General features: G+C 38.4%; 1 protein-coding gene across 1 annotated transcript; it reads right to left on the reverse strand.

The window, feature by feature from the left end:
• Positions 1–13: 13 nt before the first annotated feature.
• On the reverse strand, positions 14–19,138 carry slc6a6b (solute carrier family 6 member 6b). The gene is made up of 14 exons (XM_047379700.1): positions 18,913–19,138; positions 17,068–17,297; positions 16,836–16,970; positions 13,999–14,233; positions 13,370–13,502; positions 12,875–13,009; positions 9,537–9,640; positions 9,271–9,395; positions 6,522–6,634; positions 5,396–5,533; positions 4,448–4,550; positions 2,906–3,006; positions 2,597–2,767; positions 14–1,587 (listed from the first exon to the last, which is right to left on the reverse strand). The coding sequence occupies exons 1-14, from the start codon at positions 18,921–18,923 to the stop codon at positions 1,432–1,434; spliced, it is 1,890 nt and encodes a 629-aa protein (XP_047235656.1). The 5' UTR covers positions 18,924–19,138; the 3' UTR covers positions 14–1,431.
• Between the last annotated feature and the right edge of the window lie 998 nt (positions 19,139–20,136).

Below are 20,136 nucleotides of genomic sequence, written 5' to 3' on the forward strand. Positions count from 1 at the left end.
TGCACAAAAACAATCCAAGGAAAAGATGTTTATTTTATCTATATAGACATGATGCAATATGCATCTTGAAGGGGATAACCTTGAGACAAAAGAAATGCTTTGGTACATTTGAGTTTCCAAGTAGCAAAAGCAGCAAGATAATGTAGTGGCTCTTGCACACATTTTAGGAAAATATTTTTTCAGGTTTTGTATCCAGCTGCATGAGCCAATCAGTCAGAATTATCATGTATTTTGAATAGGAAAAGAATGCAATGAGTTTATTCTTTGCTACTGCACACTGAAGAAATGCAGCAAAGGCTCAAGATAGTCGATGCTGGGGAAACATATTTCAGTGGAATCTGTTATGGTATTCAGGTGATGCACAGTGGAAAATTGTCAGAAAAAGGCATATGTGAATTATTAACAGTTTAAATTCTGCAACACAAACACAGTTCAGCATTGCAGGCTACAATTCAGATGTTCTGTAGAGCACACCTGCTACTGAAATCAGCAAAATGGAAATAACTGTCAGGTAGTTTAGAATAAAAGTAACATGACAAAATGATGTCCTAACAGATCTCTCTAATAATTAGAAATCTGAGTATTTGATATAGTCCTACTCTGTCCCGTCATTGTTTTAGCAGGGAGAAAACTAGATGCTCTGTGTAAAAGTTAATATCAAAAAGTTAAAAGCTAAAAATATTTTCTCCTGAATAAGAGCAAAAACTACATTAAAAGTGATACGACATATAAAGTGCAAAGAGAGGTTTCAATAAATGCACTGGGGCTGACTAAGTAGTCACAGAGGCAGGATACATGTACTCTAAAACACTTCTTTCCTTTTCTCCTCACTTTTTCTTTCTTAACTATTTTTCTCCCTTTTTAAAAAAATGTGATTAGACTTTTTTTAGGCTGGATCTGTGTGAATGAGCCAAGGCCTTGTTTACCATGTAACTGAAGAAGGAGTAGCTGTATACATCACATATTGTCCCTAATATGATCTGAACACATTAACTTTGAGAGTGTTTTGTTTTTTGAGAAATCACAATCCTGTCTGGATGTTTGGATGTTTTCAGCAATTCTTCGGTTAACTTTCCATTTGTTACCTGAATTCATAAAAGTGAGTTATTTCCTGTGCCTTCCTTGAACGCGTCAAATTCCTTATCTCATCGGAATCAACAGAAAAGTAAACATTGAACATGTTCTATTTAAAAATACTGCCCTAATTGAGATCAGTGCCAACTACAACAACATTTGTAACATCAACAATATCAGTAGAGTAAAAAAAATTACAAGAGAAAAAACAATTACAACAATAAAATATATCTCTCTTAATAGAAATCAAATTGTAGTATCTCTAATATGAATATATTGGACAATGTAAACCTACAAAGTTAGCAAAATATAATAACACATTAAGCACATCAATCTTATTCCTCTCACAGAGAGCGCTCACATCATTGTTTCTACAATGGTGTGGGTGGGCTTGATCAAGCCATTGTTCCCATTCGGGTCCAGAGGCTGTGTCAGCTCGTTGCTCTTCAAATTATACTCTTTCGGGCGAGAGCTCACACCTGACTTTGCCGGGGCCGCCACTGCCTTGATCCTCTGAGGGGAGGAAGGAGATGAAACATTAGGCTAATGATCCTCAGAAACAAGAGCTCCTTGAGGGCTCAAAGGGACTGCTACTGAGTTTGAAATGTCAACCTTTTTTTGGAAATTAGAGATGTGTTTGTTCAACACTGATCAAGACATTTTAATTGACAAAAAAACACGATGGATCTATCTCAGAAGGCCAGTTTAAGGTTAGCTTTCAATATGCTATTGAAAGCTAACCTCATAATGTGTTTGTGGCTGTTCTTTTCTCGGTATCGCAGTTTGGAAATTATCCAAGCAGACTGATGAGTTACAGCTGATCTGACTGATACAGACAACAGCCAATAACTGCGTCTCACCTACGTCTAGATGGTTAATCTCTGCTAAAATGGTGTTGTAGCTCATGTGAACTGTTTTTAATTACTAATATCAGCTAAAACATGGAGTGTACATTTGATTAACTGTTAGCTTTCCACCGCCCTGAGGATGTTTCCACTCACTGATAGATGACATCTTTCTACTCATAATAAGTTAACTTTAACCAAAATCTACTTTACAGAATATTGCTTGAAAAAACATCTACTTTTTTTTAATGTGTTGTAAGCAGAAAAATAGCAAGACAGCACATTCCTGCTCTGGGGATATTCATAATTTGTAGAGGTCTGGACTTGCATTAAGTGGATCTAAAAGAAAAAGGTGAATCCATGTTCTCTGATTCAGTGGAAGCGGTTCTACAAAATGCCCAAAGTCTCCTGGGAACCAAAGCCCACCAGACCAGGGTTGTTCTGGTGCCCCCACTGTGGGTTAACCACTTCAAAAAGCACTATACAGCCTTCCATTTAAGGAGCAAAAGTTCTTATTATTGTCATAAAAAGAGCTGGGGCCAATATTTAAAAACTGTAAATAATTTTAAATAAGTATGGCAATTGTCTTATCACAAACGTTGGAAGAAAGTTTAAAAATACTCATATGTTAACAATATTTCCATTAGGTTTCCTTTACAAGCTCCATGTCAGCTCACCTCTATGAGAGGTCCCTCAGACTGCAGGATCTTGATGACCATCACCATGGGGATGCAGATCATGGAAGCCAGAGCCAAACACCAGCCCAGGCCAATGGCCCACTCGGGATACTCATACACCTTGTTGTAGGTCAGTGGTTTATACTTTACCAGGGAGAAAACAAAACAGCCCTAAGAGAAAAAAAAAAAACATGTGGTCCATTAAGCAGAAGCTCTGTAGCCTCCAGAACCTGAAATGTTCAACTGTCAACAACTGTATATATTTATATATCCACGTGGTTCTAATGAAGTAACCTTTGTCTGTCTCACCATGCAGAGGACAGGTGTGATGATGGTCCAGCTCCATTTCATCCATGGGTTTGGCCTGTAGCCAATCATGTCCTCAACTGCATCATAGAAATTATCAGCTCCTACACGACACAAAAAGAGCAAAATAATCAATGAACCTACTGTACATTCTGCTAAATAATAAGACACCATCTTACATTTCTGTGCATCGTTTCTGATCACAAAGTCACCTTCACATCCACGTGCAGAGATTAGTAGATTTATGAGCCCTTATCTCTGCTGTTTACTATAAACCACAGCATAATTTTTCCACTGGGTCATGTTCTCAATATATAGGCTGTAAACAGTCACACGTTTATCTGAGAAGGTTATTGGTTATCTTCTCTGGTTTTTAATGTAGGCTAGTAAGTAAGTACGTTACCCTTACTGTGATTGAAAATTGAGCAAAATGTGCTTAGTTGAATTTTATTATATTATCCATTATTTTTCAATTATTGTATACTTGCATGAGACAAACTTTTAAATATGATCAAATAAAGTACACAAAATTACCTAACACTACCCGGTTTTGTTAGATAAAACAGAAAAGGTTAATGTAACGTTAGTGTCCGATAAGTGAACGAACAAACCAAAATGTAGAAATTACTACAAAAGCATTTACTTTATTCAAATTTAAAAAGCACATTTAAAACATACAGCCTCACATTGCCGAATAGATTATAAGCTACGAGTATTTTAGCTATAAATTAATGACTCCTGATGATCATTATAATTAGTTGTTTGGCTCCTTGTTTATTAGGTAACATTACTGTTATGTCCAAATAAGGATTAAAACATCCTTATAACCTGTAAACTGTAATGCGACGGGTGAACTTGAGGAGTCCCACCTCTAAAGCTGGACGCAGATATCTTTGAAAACAGAAACTTCAAACCTTAATTTTTCCTTCAAAGTTACTCATAAACTAATTAATTTAGTTTGGCATTTGTTTAGGGTTTAAACTGGCATTAGTGCTTCTTTATATATATATATATATATATTTTCCTTCTTATGCAAATTGTTTTTTTTTTTTTATATTTTATGCCTTTTTTAACTTTTATGCCCTGTGATTTAAATTTTTATGATTTATTTACATCTTGTACAGAACCTTGTGACTTTGTTTGTGAGAAGCACTTTGTACATAAATAAGTGATTCATTCATTCATTGATTCATTCATTCGTTCATTTATTCATCCATTCATTCATTCATTCATCCATTCATTCATTCATTTGCATGCATTCATTTAACAACAACACTCTTATTCCAATACAGATTTTTGTTTTAGGACTGAAGATCTTTTTTTAACTGTGGTTGGATCTGGTGAGAGGAAACTCTGAAGGGGTAGCCCCTATCTAGAAGGCCTCCAACTTTATTCTCAATTTCTCTGCCCAGCAGTAATCTTATTTATTGCAGACATAATACTCCCTCAGCCTTTGTTAGCGATTATGGAGCTCCTTCCAGCTTTCTTATCCTACTCCAGTGAATCAGTACATGAAATAATGCTGATACAGGCACTTCCACTTACCATAAACCCAGGCTACAGCAATGCATTCGAAAAATGCTACCCACAAAAGGCACACACCACTGGCTGCGTAGTAGTCAAAGAGCTGGAACACATACATGCCACCCTAGAAAGGATAAAAAGCAAGATTAATTAGCTCTTTAATATGTGTAAGAAGGTAAAAAGTCAGAGATAGGAAGAGATGTAAAACCATATGAGGAGGGTTTGTTGAAAGTAGGGCACAGGAACTTTGGCACCTAATCAATAGAGGGAAAAGTTCAACAGGTGCTGGGATGTCATTGAAGTCCCGTAAACCAGCACATGAAAAACAGCCTTCCAAATTTTTTCATTTCGCAAATACAGTTTGTGAATCATCAACATAGTGGGATGCCATATTTGGCTGCAACAATGCAGCAAGAAAAAAACTGATCCAAATATACACACATTTTGTACATAACTAGCAGGAAAGGTTCTGGGTGAACTGGAAATGTTCGCATGTAATTTTTTCCACGTTCAAGTTAGGTCTCAAGTCTTAAATAAAGGTTGTCTCATCTAGTCTGCCTATAGCAAAACAATTTACTCTTAAAGTAAAATTTTTGAATGAATCAAACAAAGTACTTTTCATTTTGTCTTTTAATTAATTACTTATTTATTATTTAATGTTATCCACGTCTTAACTGCAGGACAGTTTTTTTCTAACTCTGAGTTGGAAGATTTTTAAGATCTTTAGGAAACTGGATTCTAAATGTAAATTTTAAATCTTTGTTGTCCAGTCTAAACAGAAACATAAACTATTATCTTACGTAATATAAACATTGTATACAAAAAAGAATTTAATGTATGAAAGAACAGAACACGCAGTGCTTTTAATTTGATAAGCCGGAAGTGTTTGAGCTGAGAGAGCTAAATGAGCTAAGTGCCACTCAAGTCCAAGTCTAAAATTCAAGTCAACATCTCTGGGATGAGACTTACTTTCGTTACCATTGCGAGTCCAAGCAGATAACTTATGAAACACATCACTGCGATGAAGATTTCTCTGCGGTAACCCTTTCTCAGAACGGATGGATAGAGGTCTACAATGGACGTGATCTGTCCTTCCACTTCGACAAACTGTTGGGACAAAGGCTGCTATGAAGCTCTCAGTGAATACATAAACACACAGATTAGAGAAACAAAGCTGTCCTTGTTAAGCTGTGATGGGAGTTTAAACAAACTCCCCTCTGCAATCCTGTTTTTTTTACAAGCATGACAGCCAATAAGAACAATGAATCACTGTCTCAGACCATTTGACTGCTGGCTTTTTTTTTCCGCTCCAATGTGTCTAACCACTGCCTTATAAAAAAATGATTATCTGAACAAAAATTTCCAGAGGGTCTTGATGCAGAAAAAATATTAAGTCTGTGAAAATTACCAAATCAAACCCAGTTTGCAACAGTGGCATGTAAAAACAATATGTAGCTTACAGGACCACAAATCTGCATTGTATCCACCCACAGACACAAACTGACCCCAATTCTCCCATGGAAATAGCTTCCCTTGCATTGGAATTTACATGTAGTCAAATTTAGAGCGTCTGCCTGATCTCGTTCTTGGCTGAGGCGGGTAGCTGGCCAGGTGCGGGACTGACTTAGTACAGGAGTAGAATTACACTGAGAGGCAGGAAATGTGATACAGCTTGAGAAGCCCTCAGGTTCGCATTTGTGTTTTGTCAACTTAGATTATCATGTCCTAATCAACGCTCAGCCTTTGTATCAAAGGTAGAAGGCTTGGATGTTTGTCATCAGGATGGGGTTTACTGTCTGGTGGAAAAGATTTACAGATTTGCACATCACACATTTGTGACAGATCAAGGCCTTAATGCTGTTTTAATCCTCCCAATGTGAAGTTAAGCATGGTAGTAGTTGTTGGAGCATCAGATATCTGAAACTTTAGCATGTTAGATATAAATCAGAAAGACACTGTATGCGATTTACACATCGGTCCTTGCAGGACGAAACAACCAATAGGATCTCAGAGGGGTGTGCATTAAACTGCAGGGCTCCACACCAGTTAACATAATTATTCTGCTCACTGTCTCAATGGTTGTAAACACACTGACCTGGCTGTCAAGGCCCAGCAGCAGCAGCATGATGAAGAAGAGGATGGCCCACAGGGTTGGCAGTGGCATCATGGACACAGCCTTAGGGTAGGCAATGAAGGCCAAGCCAGGACCTGGAGGGAGAACAGATTGGGGAGGGGGAGAAGGGGGGAAAGGACATGATTAACACTTCTATCTGATTACAGGCTGGATAACAAACATGTCTAATAAGTCTCTCTGGAGATATACATTTACTGTGACCAAAAATACATATGATCTCCTTCTAGCATTTAGTATTGTTAAGTAGTAATTAAGGTAAAATGATATGCAAAAGAAGACAGTGCTTGCAGAGTTTCTTCATGTTGAAAATGTCCCATATGTGTTAATGTACATTAGCAACCTGAGTTAGTTTTGCATTTTATGTCGCTTACATTCTGCATAGTTTACAACACTCATATTATGCAACAGTTCTCTAGTGGATTCTTATTTTAAACTCTTTCATAATGTAGCAGAGAAATTATTGATATATAGGACTTTTTATACAACATTTCTATGAGTAATCTTCCCTCCCTCAGGGTCACACCACTGCTATTTAGTCTGAACATTAGTTCATCTTCATTGCATTTGATATTTGTAATTTCCTACACTTCATGCTGGTACTTACTGTGAACAATGGGAATGAGATGAATCTGATATGGCACAACTTAAATATGCCACTTCAGAAGCATATTGTATTAAAAGCATCAGATACATAGGCAGAAATTGAACCTCATTTGAACAGACAAGCAAAAAGTACATACGTTTGCTTTTATCCATAATTTTGTTCAGGTGCTTTGATGTGTAGATTACTATGCAATCATAAAATTATTTTTATTACTGGCAAAGTTTATTTAAACCCCAAAGATAATGTATTCATATGTAAACAAAATCAAACAACACATTTCCTTTAAAGTTCATGTACTGTGCCTCAAAAAGCACTTGCACTCTTTGAATTTTTCACATTTTGTCCCATTAGAACCACAAACCTCAATGTATTTTATTGAGGTTTTTGAGTACAAAGTAGTGTGCAATTGTGATTTAAAGGAAAATGGAGCTTTTTTACACATACAAATCTGAAACGTGCAATGTCCATTTGTATTCAGCCTTCCTCTGTAAATACTTTGTACTACCATGTTTGGCAGCAATTACAACTGCAAGTGGTTTGGGGTATGTGTCTACCAGCTCTGCACATTATGAGACTGAAATGGATGCTCAACAAGCCAGATGAACCCACCTGCAGGTGTGTTTGATAATTTTTTTAGTTTAATCACAAAAAAATCAGACATAGTAACAATTGCAATAGTGCTTCCACTTGAAAATATTCTTTTATGTCTTACCTTTATACCTTATAACTGTGGAGCTATGCTTGCTTTAGTTCAGGTATGTAATTTCAGGCTGAAATTGTTTCTAAAACCCGTAGGGCTTAACAGGTTAAGTTCAGTCAGATTGGATGAAGAGCATCTGTGAACATCAATTTCCAACTCTTGCCAAGGATAAATATGCTTTGATCTAAATCAACTGTACTTCGGCTGTATGTTTTGTGTTGTTTTCCTGCTAGTAGGTGAACATTTATGACAGTCTCGTCTTTTGCAGCCTCTAACAGGATTTCTTCCAGGTTTCTCCTGTTTATAGCTTCAACCATCTTCCCATGATATCTGACCAGGAAAAGCACCACCAAGCACAATCCTGCCGCCACCATGTTTTACCTTGGGGATGATGTGTTCAGGATGATGTGCAGTATAAGTTTTCATGGTTTAAAGTCTCAAATCGTAAAAGTAAAACTCAAAATTAAGTTCTGAGTTTTAAAGCTCAAGCCTTAGTCATTTAGAGTCTTTAGACCAAAAGTTCAAATCAAGTCTCAAAACAGCTGTCATTATACTAAGATTACGTTATACACAGGCAAACTGTATTTGCTATTTTGTTAATTTCTGAAGGATTGCACAAGAGTTTATTTAGGGGCATCAGATCAAAAGGGAATTAATACAGATGCAGGTCACTCTTCACACTTCTGTTTGTAAAAAGTGTTGAAAATGTATCATTTCCTTTCCGCCTTAAGGTTATGTGCTACTTTCAGTTAGTCTATCGTATAAAACACCAATAAAATACATTCAAATTTGCGGTTTTATTGTCACAAATTGTGTACAAAGTTCAAAGAATATTAATAGCTTTGCAAGGCACTGTAGAAAACACAGCAAGAAAGCAAAAGATCCATTGGCATCAACCTCATTAGATCCAAAGCATGTTAAAAGAAATGGGTTCACATAGCAGTGCTGCTGGTCCAAAATATCAGCCTCAGGGTGCATGTTCCCATGTACAGTCAGATTCATTCAGTACAGAGCCAATCTTCTTAGCAGTGTCCACTGGTCAGAAGGATATGGAGCTACTAAGCTGCACAAGCGGTATAGTTGTGGGACAAGCTGATGATGGAGCTCCTTAATGCAGCAGTTCAATATGTAGCTTAAACACACTGCAGTTGATCAATGCAATGTTGTTTGTCCTCAGTTAACGGGGGACAAGCCTTTTTTTATCTTTGAGGGTTTCATTCAAGGAGTGTGCAATTGCCGACACTTATACTTTCCAGTGTTATTGTGTCTGAAACTGTGACAAAATACTGCTCTTTTTTTCTCCTTTAAATTCGCCAAATAATTTTACATTTCCAATTGTCTTTCGTTTTCTTTTTTTAGGCAGCAGCGCCCACCATCACTGCTGCCATCACATTGGACCCTCGTACCTGACTCTGCCACATCGGCAATGTCCACCCCTTGTTCTTGTGCCATGAAGCCCAGGACGGAAAATATTGCGAAGCCAGACACAAAACTGGTACCGCTGTTGAGGCCTCCCAGCAGCAAACAGTCCCTATGTCACACATATGTCATGGAGGTTGTTAATGAACACAGGTGGAACCGAAGTTCCCATTTTCTTTTCACGCAACCGTCTCTGGCAGAGAGTTGCTGTCACTATTACAGTCCCACTCCTCCCCGCAGAAACCCAGCTCACCTGTAGCAGTTGTATCTGTACTTGTTGTAGCTCCCCAGTGACGTCATGGCACCCAGGCAGATTGCATAGGAGAAAAAGATCTGGGTTCCTGCATCAATCCACACCTGGTGGGACAGAAGAGATGTATGTTAGGGAAGGTATAATGAGGTTCTCTCAAGTATCCAGGTACAATTTCCTGCACAAGGATTTACATTTGGACTACTGTGTTATGCTCTGCTTCCGAGCAGCCTGACTATTTTAAAACAATCTTGAATAGGGTTTATTTAGGCTTTCTAAATATCATCTGGGGTTTATGTTGGACTTTGTGTAACTTTTCACTCATTTTCATGGAGACATTTTCTTTTTGAAGCCACCTAACTCTAGCCACTTAAAAACGTTCCTAAACTCAAGGGATGAACCAGTGTTGCGTCTTCAGACCACACACAACTTAACAAAGAAACAATTTTAATTGCATCTTTGTGCCTTTTGTTACCGTCAGCCCCTCACAAAGACATAAGTTGTTCCAGTTTATTTTGTTGGGTTTATAAAGATCACAGTATGTTTATAACTTTAGTCATTTTAGACAGAACCCGAACCTGGAATTGCATCAAACCTGAGCTAAGTGCATTCAAGCAGCATATTGTAAAATCATTAGGATTTGGTAATAGTTGAGGTACTAACTGACCGTCAGATTTTCAGAGTTAACAGAAACAAAACAATAACACCCAGTATTCTAACTGGGCAAGTCAAAGGTCGCCACACAGCCCACTAGTTCAGAATTCAATTGCCATGCATATAAAATGAAGAAAGCTGCAACTATAAGCTATTTATTGCACTTCTGACAGTTTGTAGCTCTTTTTTGAAGGAGTCTTTTTAGTGTCTGAATGCATAAAATCCACAGAAAAGAACATCAGTTTCATATTGCCAATAGTAGCACCACATTAGTTAAGAAATCCCACTGATTTTCTTATTTGCAACTAAAATGCATTCAGCTTGGGCGACATTATTCCCACACCAGCACTGTGGGTAGCATTATTTTAATGAGTAGGAAGTCAGAAGTGTTTAAATCATTTATACCTCTAGCTTTCACTACATTTTACATTTCCAGCAGCTGTATTGGATATTAAATGTGTGAATGCTGGAGAACTTAGACCAAAACTGTCAAGTTAACAGAAAAAAAATTCTAATATTTGCTAAAGTAGAAACACAAAACAAAATTGTATGTTAACTGTTTAACTGTATTTTTACCCGCTCAACAATAAACTAAACATGCAATACTCTGTCAAACGTTCCTTGCTTGTTTGCCTTATCAAAATAAAGGCATGCATGTTTTCTATTTTCTTGGTCTAGAAAATGTTTTTAATCTATTCTCAGCAGAAAATACTGAACATAAGTCACTTCTTTCTTCAAAAACATGTTTTGTATTTAGCTAAGCTTAATGAATAGACTGGTCCAAGTCTGGGTTTGAGTAAGAGTCCCTGGATGTTTGTTCTTATATTGCTATGAAGTAAAAATTAAAAAAAACTTGGTCAGTAAAAGAGAAATACTTTGTATTGTACCAAACACTTCCCATTATAAGATGATTTTAATTTGTCAGTCAAAATATAACACTAAAAAACTAAGTCCAATGCAAGTGTCCATCTGGATTAATCATTTGCACTTCTTGAATTGTGGTCAGGGAGCCAGACAAAATTGTTCCAAGGCTGCAAATGGCCCATGAGCCACACTTTGGACAACCTTGTCTTAGACTTTCCAAGTCAGAATTGCGAATTTAAGAGAGTTTTTGTTATTTTTATATCCATCGTCCTAGTGCAAAAAGAGGTCAGCATTGACATACAATTAAAGATCAACTGAAAGACGATGCATCTCCTGTGACGGGTATTATTAGATTTTTCATTTTTCTGTTTCTGTTGCAGATGCTGTTGCTCTACAGTGTAAAGTTTCGTTTTGTCCTCCACTTTTTACATTTTTAAGCACGAATTGAACACAATATGCAGCTGTGATTAGGTACAAGTACTGGTCAAAAAATACTTGAAAAAGACAATTAAAGAAAAGCGTTTAAAGGCCTTCAAAAAGCCTTGGTGAGTACTGATCAAGGTCATTTTAAAAGATTATAAGAGAGTCTGGCCCCTTTAAGGTAAAATCCAAAGAAATAAGGAATGTTAAAACATTTTGGCACTACTGTTCTTTATTCTGAGCGTCAGATACTTTCACTTCCTGATTTATTCGAGCTGGTTTCCCTTGTTATGCTTGTTTTCCCCATATCTACATTTTGTTCTACTAGTATAAAGATCCATGCCACAAACCTGTAATACTTTTTGAACTTTGGTTTGTTTGAATTCCCTGCTTCCCTGTTTCTTTTTCACAAGTTCATGATAGTTGTGTTATCAGACTGTCTGTTACCATTATTGCGCTGCTGACAGCTACTTCACTGGGGCATGTGCATTTCCCTTTTTACTGCCACCCATATCTGCCCAAATGGCCTACATCATAAACTGCTACTGCTTGGAATGTACAATTTTGAGGTTCTAATCCAGAAAAAAGGAAGTCTGAATTTTAACTTGGAATGTGATTGATCCCCAGCCAACCCCTAGTTTAGATTTAATACAGCTGCTGTGAATTGTGAACTGTTAACCTACATTTTTGATGGGTTGGGGCATACAGTGCTGTACTGTACAACCTCTATTTGTGAACATTTACTATTTGAATAGACAAAAATGAAAAACAAATACATACATTTATGTTTTTTGTTGGCTGATACTGTTAAAATAGGCGTCCTGTTCACTAAGCACAGCAATTTCACTTGATTTCTAACCTGCAAGATCTCTACTCAGGTGTGATATTATTCCCAGGTCCGAGATTCAAAATTATGTAAGGAATCAAACGCATCCAAATTACTATGGATGTATCAACAGATTGTCCAGTGATCAGAATTATCCAGTTTTCTTTTGTATGACTGATTGGATATCAGCCAAATATGCAAAATTATGTATATTTTTCAGTTCTTGTATGGAATGTATCAAAATTAGAATCTCCCACCATTTTGGCCTATAAGCACAGCAATTAACAGAATGTACTTATGATGCACCTTTTGTATTTTCAGATTTCTTGGCAGGGGGGCTAACCTGCCAAGAAATCTGAAAATTTGTCCCTATCAGGACAAGCTTGATTGGAATATTTATCATAACTTTTTTCTACTGCATAGTTCTTTTTGTTTTTGGCCTTTCTGTTAAGGCATAGTATAAAAGGTTGGAAAAATATGTACAAATGTATCTTTTCATTTTCTTTTCAGTATAAAGGCAAGTACTGTTTCTTTTACATAGATCCTTAATTATAAAGGTTTTTTTTTTTTAACCTACCTCTGGATCCTGGAGACGGGTCAGGTTCGGGTAAAGATAAAATTTTATGCCCTCAGTTGCTCCAGGTAGGGTCACGCCACGCACCAGCAAGATGATTAGCATCACAAACGGGAAAGTTGCTGTGACATACACCACCTACACAGGACAAAGACATTTTCTGCTGAAAAAACTGTCCAAAAGACCTTGTCTGATGAACGTATTAAGTACACAGTGAAATAGAGTTAATAATTTTCTTCCTGTCCACTATGACATTTCTTTCATCCTAACAGAATCACAGACTGGGCAAAGCAGTAATACACATCTGTTTACACTCCATAGCATGACTGGTGAGCAAGTAGCTTTCACGACAACCTAAGGCTTGGTGTCTCATTGATCCTATTCCCCAGCATGTGGCCTTTCTCAGCAACAGTGTTTTCTCGCTGGCAAGGGTACAAAAACAAGCATCCAGGCAACACAATAACTACAGGATGTGTGCCTACTCGCTTTGGCACTCACTTTCCCAGTGGACTTGACCCCTTTCCAGATACAGAAGAAGCAGATAACCCACACTGCCAGGAGACACAGGGCTAAGTCCCACTTTAGGGTCCCAATATCCTCAATACCGGTGGACAGACTGAGGACGTTGCGTCTGCAGAGTAAACGAGAGTGGAGGACAGGTTAACAGCAATGCAGGAGATTTGACACAGCAGGTGTTATCTTTAAAAAACACTCGAGTATGTAGGTTAACTTTAGAGTGATATCACGAGAAGCTAATTAAAAGCCCAGGGAAGGATATCAAACAGGCATATGCCTAGGCTTTCCTGTGTTGTTCAGCAGCTCTCGCATAGGAAAAAACACAGTGTGTAAAAGCCTTTGAAGCTCGAGTTCTTATCAAATTTACAGGTGGGAGAAAGGAGATGCAAAAAGTAATATCTTGTTGGTAATTTGGTTTAATTTGTGCAGTCTTTAGCTTCATTTAACATAAAAGTGATAATAAATGGCTGAAAACTAAGAACTGTATTGTGCAAGAACTGAGCCTGGTCAAACATGTTTACGCAAAAGTAAATAAAGAGGCAGTGTTACTACCATTTATTCATGTGCATGTGTGTGTGTGTGAGCTGGCCATGCTGTCAGTGAACACTCACTCCCAGAATTCTGTGACTGGAGAAGTAAAGTTGGTAATATTGGCTGCCAACCAGAGGGTCTTGTTCTTGCGGATCGTGTCCTCCACGCAGTGCTCTGTGTTCCACGGCTGCTTGCATTTCGCCCAAGGAAGCTCAGGCTGAAAGCACTGAAAGAGGTAGTAGAGTCCCCAGGCCAAGATCACGATGTAGTAGATGTTCAGAAGAGAGACGATCACGATAGAAGCATAGCCGATACCTGCAAGTATTTCTTAATTAAACATTCATTCATTTATTCATACATTCATCTTCTATACTGCTTATTCCATAGTGGGTCACAGGGGAGCTGGTGCTCAATTAAACATCTACTGGAAAAAAAAACTGTAGATAAAAAATATAAAATATAAAAATATAGATAGACTAATTTCAGGTCATACTTCAGACCACAGGATAAATTCTAACTTTGGTGTCAAACTTCTAATGAGATAAACACCTTCAGATTCTCAATGTTCCAACATGTTTCACTGTTAGTCATTCACAACCAATCATTTATGGCAGGCTTTGTTATCAATAAAATGAAGCAAAATACTTAGAATAGGAAGCATTATTATTTGTAATTGTATTAATGTAAGCAGCTGTCTTTTCCAAGAAGTTACCTGAGTATGTTTTTTGTACCAAAGCCAACTTTACACCTGCAGCGTTGTTGGAAGGAATTCATTTTTAATGCTGAGTGCAGCTGCAGATATAAAGCTGCACACTTATTTAAACAACCATATGTGATACCGAGAGGTCTGGGCTAAGTTTTATTTAAACTCCAGCAGCTGGCAATAATAGGTAACTAAAAATTGGGGGAAACGTCCAGAGCAGGAATGGACTTTCAACTGTAGCATGTTTGGTGTATTTCTGTTATTTTTAGATGACTTTGCTTTAACCTGAACACCGAACCCCCCTGTAGTCTTCCACCACTCCAGAGTATTTTTAAACTTATCATCACCGTCAGCCCCACACCCACCTCCACATTCCCACATACCAATTGCAAACCGACAAGCACGTCAGAGCCGTGGCAGGTGTGCCTGCACTTGACTTTGTTTACAGGAGGTGTGGGAAAAATCATGAAATTCATGTGGTATGAACAATAAAAGCCCCTGATTGCTTGCTTCAGTCCATCTGCAGCTGTGCCCAAAAGTTTATTTTCTTTTTATGTGACTTCCCTCACGTGAACATATGTGTCACAGCAGGTAATGGGGTAGTGGTGCTCTGCTTCTTCTCTACAACTGTCCCTCAACGTTATACGGGGCCACATAAAAGCAGCAGTGTCTGCTAGGCACAAGCCGGTTTGAGATTCTCACAGTATGACACCCTTGAGTAAAAATATCACACAATATACCTTTTTGTCGTTGTGCCCTTTGTAGAGTAACACAATTAAAACAATCTGATGGTGACTAGTTAATTAGTCAGGCTATCTGCTTAGGCAGCTAGCCTGCATTCAGCTGCCTAACATGTTGGCTGCATATAGTTAGCTAACAGTCATTTTAAAACAGCTAGACCCTTGTTCTCCTTTATTTCAAGCCCCCAGAAATCAAATCCTTCTTTTAGCCAGCTGACTAGCAGTGTGCAACAGTGGATGGCGGAGGGGCAGTGCTACATTCTCTGGCATTAAAATGACTTTACACCTTAGAAACGATGTGAACCATTTTTTGGAAACTGTAACCTTTCAAAACCTCGATACCTAATAATAACTTAAGAACTTCAATATTTATTATCTCCCATGAAACAAGTAAATCCACCGCTCAAACACTAAAGCTCAGTGAGCTTCTTTTTAATGGCTACTTAAGGTTGGTCAGTTGATCTCTGCCCTTATTAAGCATAGACAATTTCATAAAATATTACTTTTCTTAGCCCACAGGTCCTGTCAAAATTGATTCTAAATAAAGTCATTGAATGTCATGTTTGGTTTGCCCGTTTGATTAAACATTCAAACCTATACCTTCAAACATGTTGAGACACAACTAGATGTCTTTTAACTGTTCAGCTCTCAGCATTAACTTCACAATCTTAAGACAGAAAACAATGTTGTCTTCTCTGTCTATTCAGCTAAAGAATTTGCTCACGGGCACAAAAAGGGAAAAAGGGAAATATCTTCCAAGAAGTGTCACATGAGATGGCACCAATGCCAAGAAATGCAATGATTTATTTTCCTCACAGTCTGTTTCTAAGGTAACCATAAACAAGTTTTCTTCATGTTCAACAAACTAAATTTAATATATGTTTGACCAAGCCATTCACACATGGGGCCCATATGGGTGGGAAATAGACTGAACAATGGGCCCCAGATGGGACTGTGCTTTATAGTGGCTGTTATAGTGGCTTTAAGTTAATTGTCTATAGAGGTTTCATGCAAGACAACTCTAGGTAAAAAGTGGGAACCATATGGGTCTTAGATGTACTTTTTAAACTGACTGACTGAATTACCATTTGAGGGCCAGCTAACGGCAACAAAGGTGCCCAACTGGTTTATCAAAAGTAGTTTGACTTTAGTCAACCCAAGCGTGTTCCATTTAGGAAGCCCACTTTGTACCTATCCAGCCAAAGTAAATCTCATATGGGGCCCACATAAACATGTTGGCTGGGGAATTGCTGGAAAATGTTCCTTCAACACTGACCAGAATAACGAGGTTTAACTGTGCTTTGCAGAAAAGCGAACATCTCACAATGTTCACATGATAAGTGTTCAGCTGAGGCAGTAGGAAAATCAGGACACCATTCTTATTTGGATAAATGATAATCTCGGAAAATTATTAGTATGCTCTGATTGCCTTTTCTGTAGATGTAGATGTGTTTGTTTGTGTATTTAGACTAACCAGTGAAGATGGGACAGAGCTTTGCCCAGCAGGTGATCCCCCCCTCAGAGGTGTACTGACCGAGTGCCACCTCCAGAAAAAATACAGGCAGCCCACCTCCAAAAAGGAAGATGAAGTAGGGGATGAGGAATGCACCTAGGAAAAAACAGGGGAATGACGTATAATCAAGGCATCTACTTTCCAGATTATTTTTAATGTTACTCTCTAAAGTTGGATTTGTGTCTGCACCTACCTCCACCATTTTTATAACAAAGATAAGGAAATCGCCACACATTTCCTAATCCAACAAAGCCACCGGCCACAGACAGGACAAAGTCGAGCTTACTGGCCCACTTCTCCCTCTGAGGAACCTTTCCTTCGGCCTCATCCTCAGGTCGGGTGCCTGGGCTCTTCCCAGGTGAAGGTTTGAGGGTGTCCTTATGGAAATCTTTTAGGCATTGGAGCTTCTCTTTTGATGCCATGCTGGGTGAAAATGAAAGGAAAACATGTGAGGCACTGAAAGGAGACAGAGGTGAGAGGGATAACAGCAGACAAAGCAGCATTAAAGCGGATAATACTGTTCCCTGACTGCCTTACAGCATGCTGTGGGAGCTCGAGATGCAGAGCAATGCTGGTAATCTCTCTAATCTGAGAAACTGATGTATGGAGGTCATTCAGACTGAATGTTGGGGAGTTTAAGAAAGAATAAAAGTGAATCAGCAAAAATGTATTTAGTGATAGACCACAAATTGCACCATCTCACATTTCAAACTGCAGTATTACACAGTTCAACAGTAAAATTGATCCGAAGTATTTAATGGAAAAGTATTTAAAGTATTCAAGTCAGTGCATCATGTTTTCCAGCTTTTCCAGGGAATCTGCTGCTCAGAGGGGAGGGGGTCATTGTGATAGGGGGAAAAGGAAGGGGAGTGCCTTTCAGACCTAGCCTGAACCTGAGGGAAAAATATCTCCTGTTTGCAATGACTCAAGCGTATCTAAACTAAGTTTAAGCTGCAAAATATTCCTCCCGCATTCCCAAAGCAGTGGCTGTTTTCAGGAAGGTACTACAGCTTAAGTTTACTTAATGTTTACACTGTAAACAGCCTTTCCAAGAAGGACAAGCTACGTTATTCCTCACCAGTGTGTCCAATTTACCCACATGACCCTGATGAGGGAAAAAGAAACTTTAATAAGACAGACTAAGACTGCAAACAACAGATGCTCTAAGCTTGAACAACAAATGTCAGGGATTAATAAGGCTGTGATTGACGTAGCATAAATGTATGGGAGACTTCCTTTTGTTAAACAGGGAAGTATAGCAGAGCAACACTAAGTGCTTCCTGTTAACTCAATGTTTGCCACCAAATGAATGTCGATTCCAAAAGCTCACACAAAAGAGCACATTCAGAAAGAAAAGCAAATATGGAGAGGATCTAACAATGAATTCATTATCAATTAAAATTTGGATTTGAATATGAACACAAATTTAATCATCAACATCAAAAGGTAATTATTCTAATGAATGGACACTTTAACCAGAAATCAGCTCTTACATTCCCACTGGGAACTATGTGCCTCCTTGGTTAATTGGCACTGTGTTGCACACTGTGTTCCATCATTTTCAAGGATTTCTCCCCTTCTGTTGCGCATGACAAGTCAACTCGAACCGCTTTGCATTCTCAAACCTGCTTACGTAACTGGATCAGTTCTCGCACACACTCTGTTTCTCATCCTGTTTGCCTTCCTCCTTATCCCTTTCTCTCCGTTTCCACTCGCCTGCTCAGTGTATGCACCTCCACCTGACTGCTTGCCATTTGGAAGCTGTCAGTGAGAACTTTGTGCAGGTCGTCCCTGTGACTAAATCCAGATTTAATTCAGAAGTGGTCTTTTGATTGTATGAACAGCAAAAGATGAATCAAGTGTAAGGTCCCTGCTCCAATTCTTTCTCTCAGCCAAAGACAAACTAAAAATGTGAGTTGTTTACAGACAGCATCATAAATATATAGTTGAACTGCTTTTAATGTATTAGTTATATCTATGCACTCAGGAAAATATCCCACTGAAACCACGCAAACTCATAAAAAATTTGAAAACTTACATTTCCTTCATGGCTGCGACTATGTATAGTGATCCTCTCTCTCAGCTGTCACCATTCCTCTGTACTGAATGCCTTTATGCACACATGGGTCACAAGAAGTGGAGCTGACAGCACGGCCCGCCCCTTGGCTAAAGACAATTAAATCCAAAGTGGAGATTGGACGCAGCCTCACTGTGACAGTCAACCCAGGTACCAACGTAAGAGACTGTAAATTTCCACTACTCCCTGCCCACAAACACACACACACACACACACACACACACACACACACACACAGAGCAGTTGTGGTGTGGAGGCAGGGTGAGTGAATGTCACACACACTGACACACACACACACTTCTTATTCATGTTGAGAACACAGAGGACATTTCAGAGGAGGGCTGAGCTACTCCTTTACTGTGGGTGGGCTTTGGTTTATGATCTGCTGTAAAGAAAAAAAGAGGATGTCATGAGAGTTTGAGAGCCTTTTTTGCATATTTAACCAAACTGAAACTGAAATACAAAATTTTCATTATAAGCCCCATCTACACCAGGCACACTTAAATGAATGCCAGTTTTTTTCTTTTCTTTATCCTTGTTCTTGCGACATGTGTTATCTAGGACATATAAACAAGCACTGTATCAACTTATAACAAAGCCTAATAAGGTAATGTGTCCTCTCTGCTTGTCCGTGGTTATCGCTCAGAGATCCAACAATGGCTGTATAAAGGCTGCTGGCATGCAGCAGTCAGTTAACAGCTGAAAGATTCCTCTGCAGGACTGGCAAGGTTAAACAGGCAGCAAAAGAATCAGCTAAAATTAAAACTCAAACATTTCCAACACAATATACATTTATGTTGTAATAGAGAGCTGTGAAAAAGTATTTACGGCAATAAAGATTTCATCTGGCTTTCAGTTTTTTGTCTCACTTTCATGCTTCATATCATTTATAACATTTTGAATAGTTTTTAATTGTAAGTAAGCATTTACACTACTTTACACTTTTGTTGTGTCTTAAAATTTCAGTTGTTGATCAACAATCCAACAGCAAGGTTTTCACACTCACAGCTGAAAAAAGGTCCATCAAGCCTTCAGGGATTGCCTGCTGGGATAGTGGGTTAGGGTTACATGCATGTCAGTCATGCATTGGACACACCAAGCAGAGAATGAAAAAATAGGTTAAGCGTCCACCAGTCATCCTCACATATAAGCTGGTAAACGTCTTACTTCATCAGACCTACTCAA

This window comes from Girardinichthys multiradiatus, chromosome 1 (assembly GCF_021462225.1).
Source record: "Girardinichthys multiradiatus isolate DD_20200921_A chromosome 1, DD_fGirMul_XY1, whole genome shotgun sequence".
NCBI classification, from domain to species: domain Eukaryota; kingdom Metazoa; phylum Chordata; class Actinopteri; order Cyprinodontiformes; family Goodeidae; genus Girardinichthys; species Girardinichthys multiradiatus.

What these genes read in the sequence shown, in the direction of transcription:
- slc6a6b (XM_047379700.1), bottom strand. An exon ending in TACAGATACAACTGCTACAG is followed by an intron (nt 9,396 to 9,536) that starts GTGAGCTGGGTT and finishes TGTGTGACATAG; the next exon opens with GGACTGTTTGCTGCTGGGAG. An exon ending in GACTCGCAATGGTAACGAAA is followed by an intron (nt 4,551 to 5,395) that starts GTAAGTCTCATC and finishes TATCCTTTCTAG; the next exon opens with GGTGGCATGTATGTGTTCCA.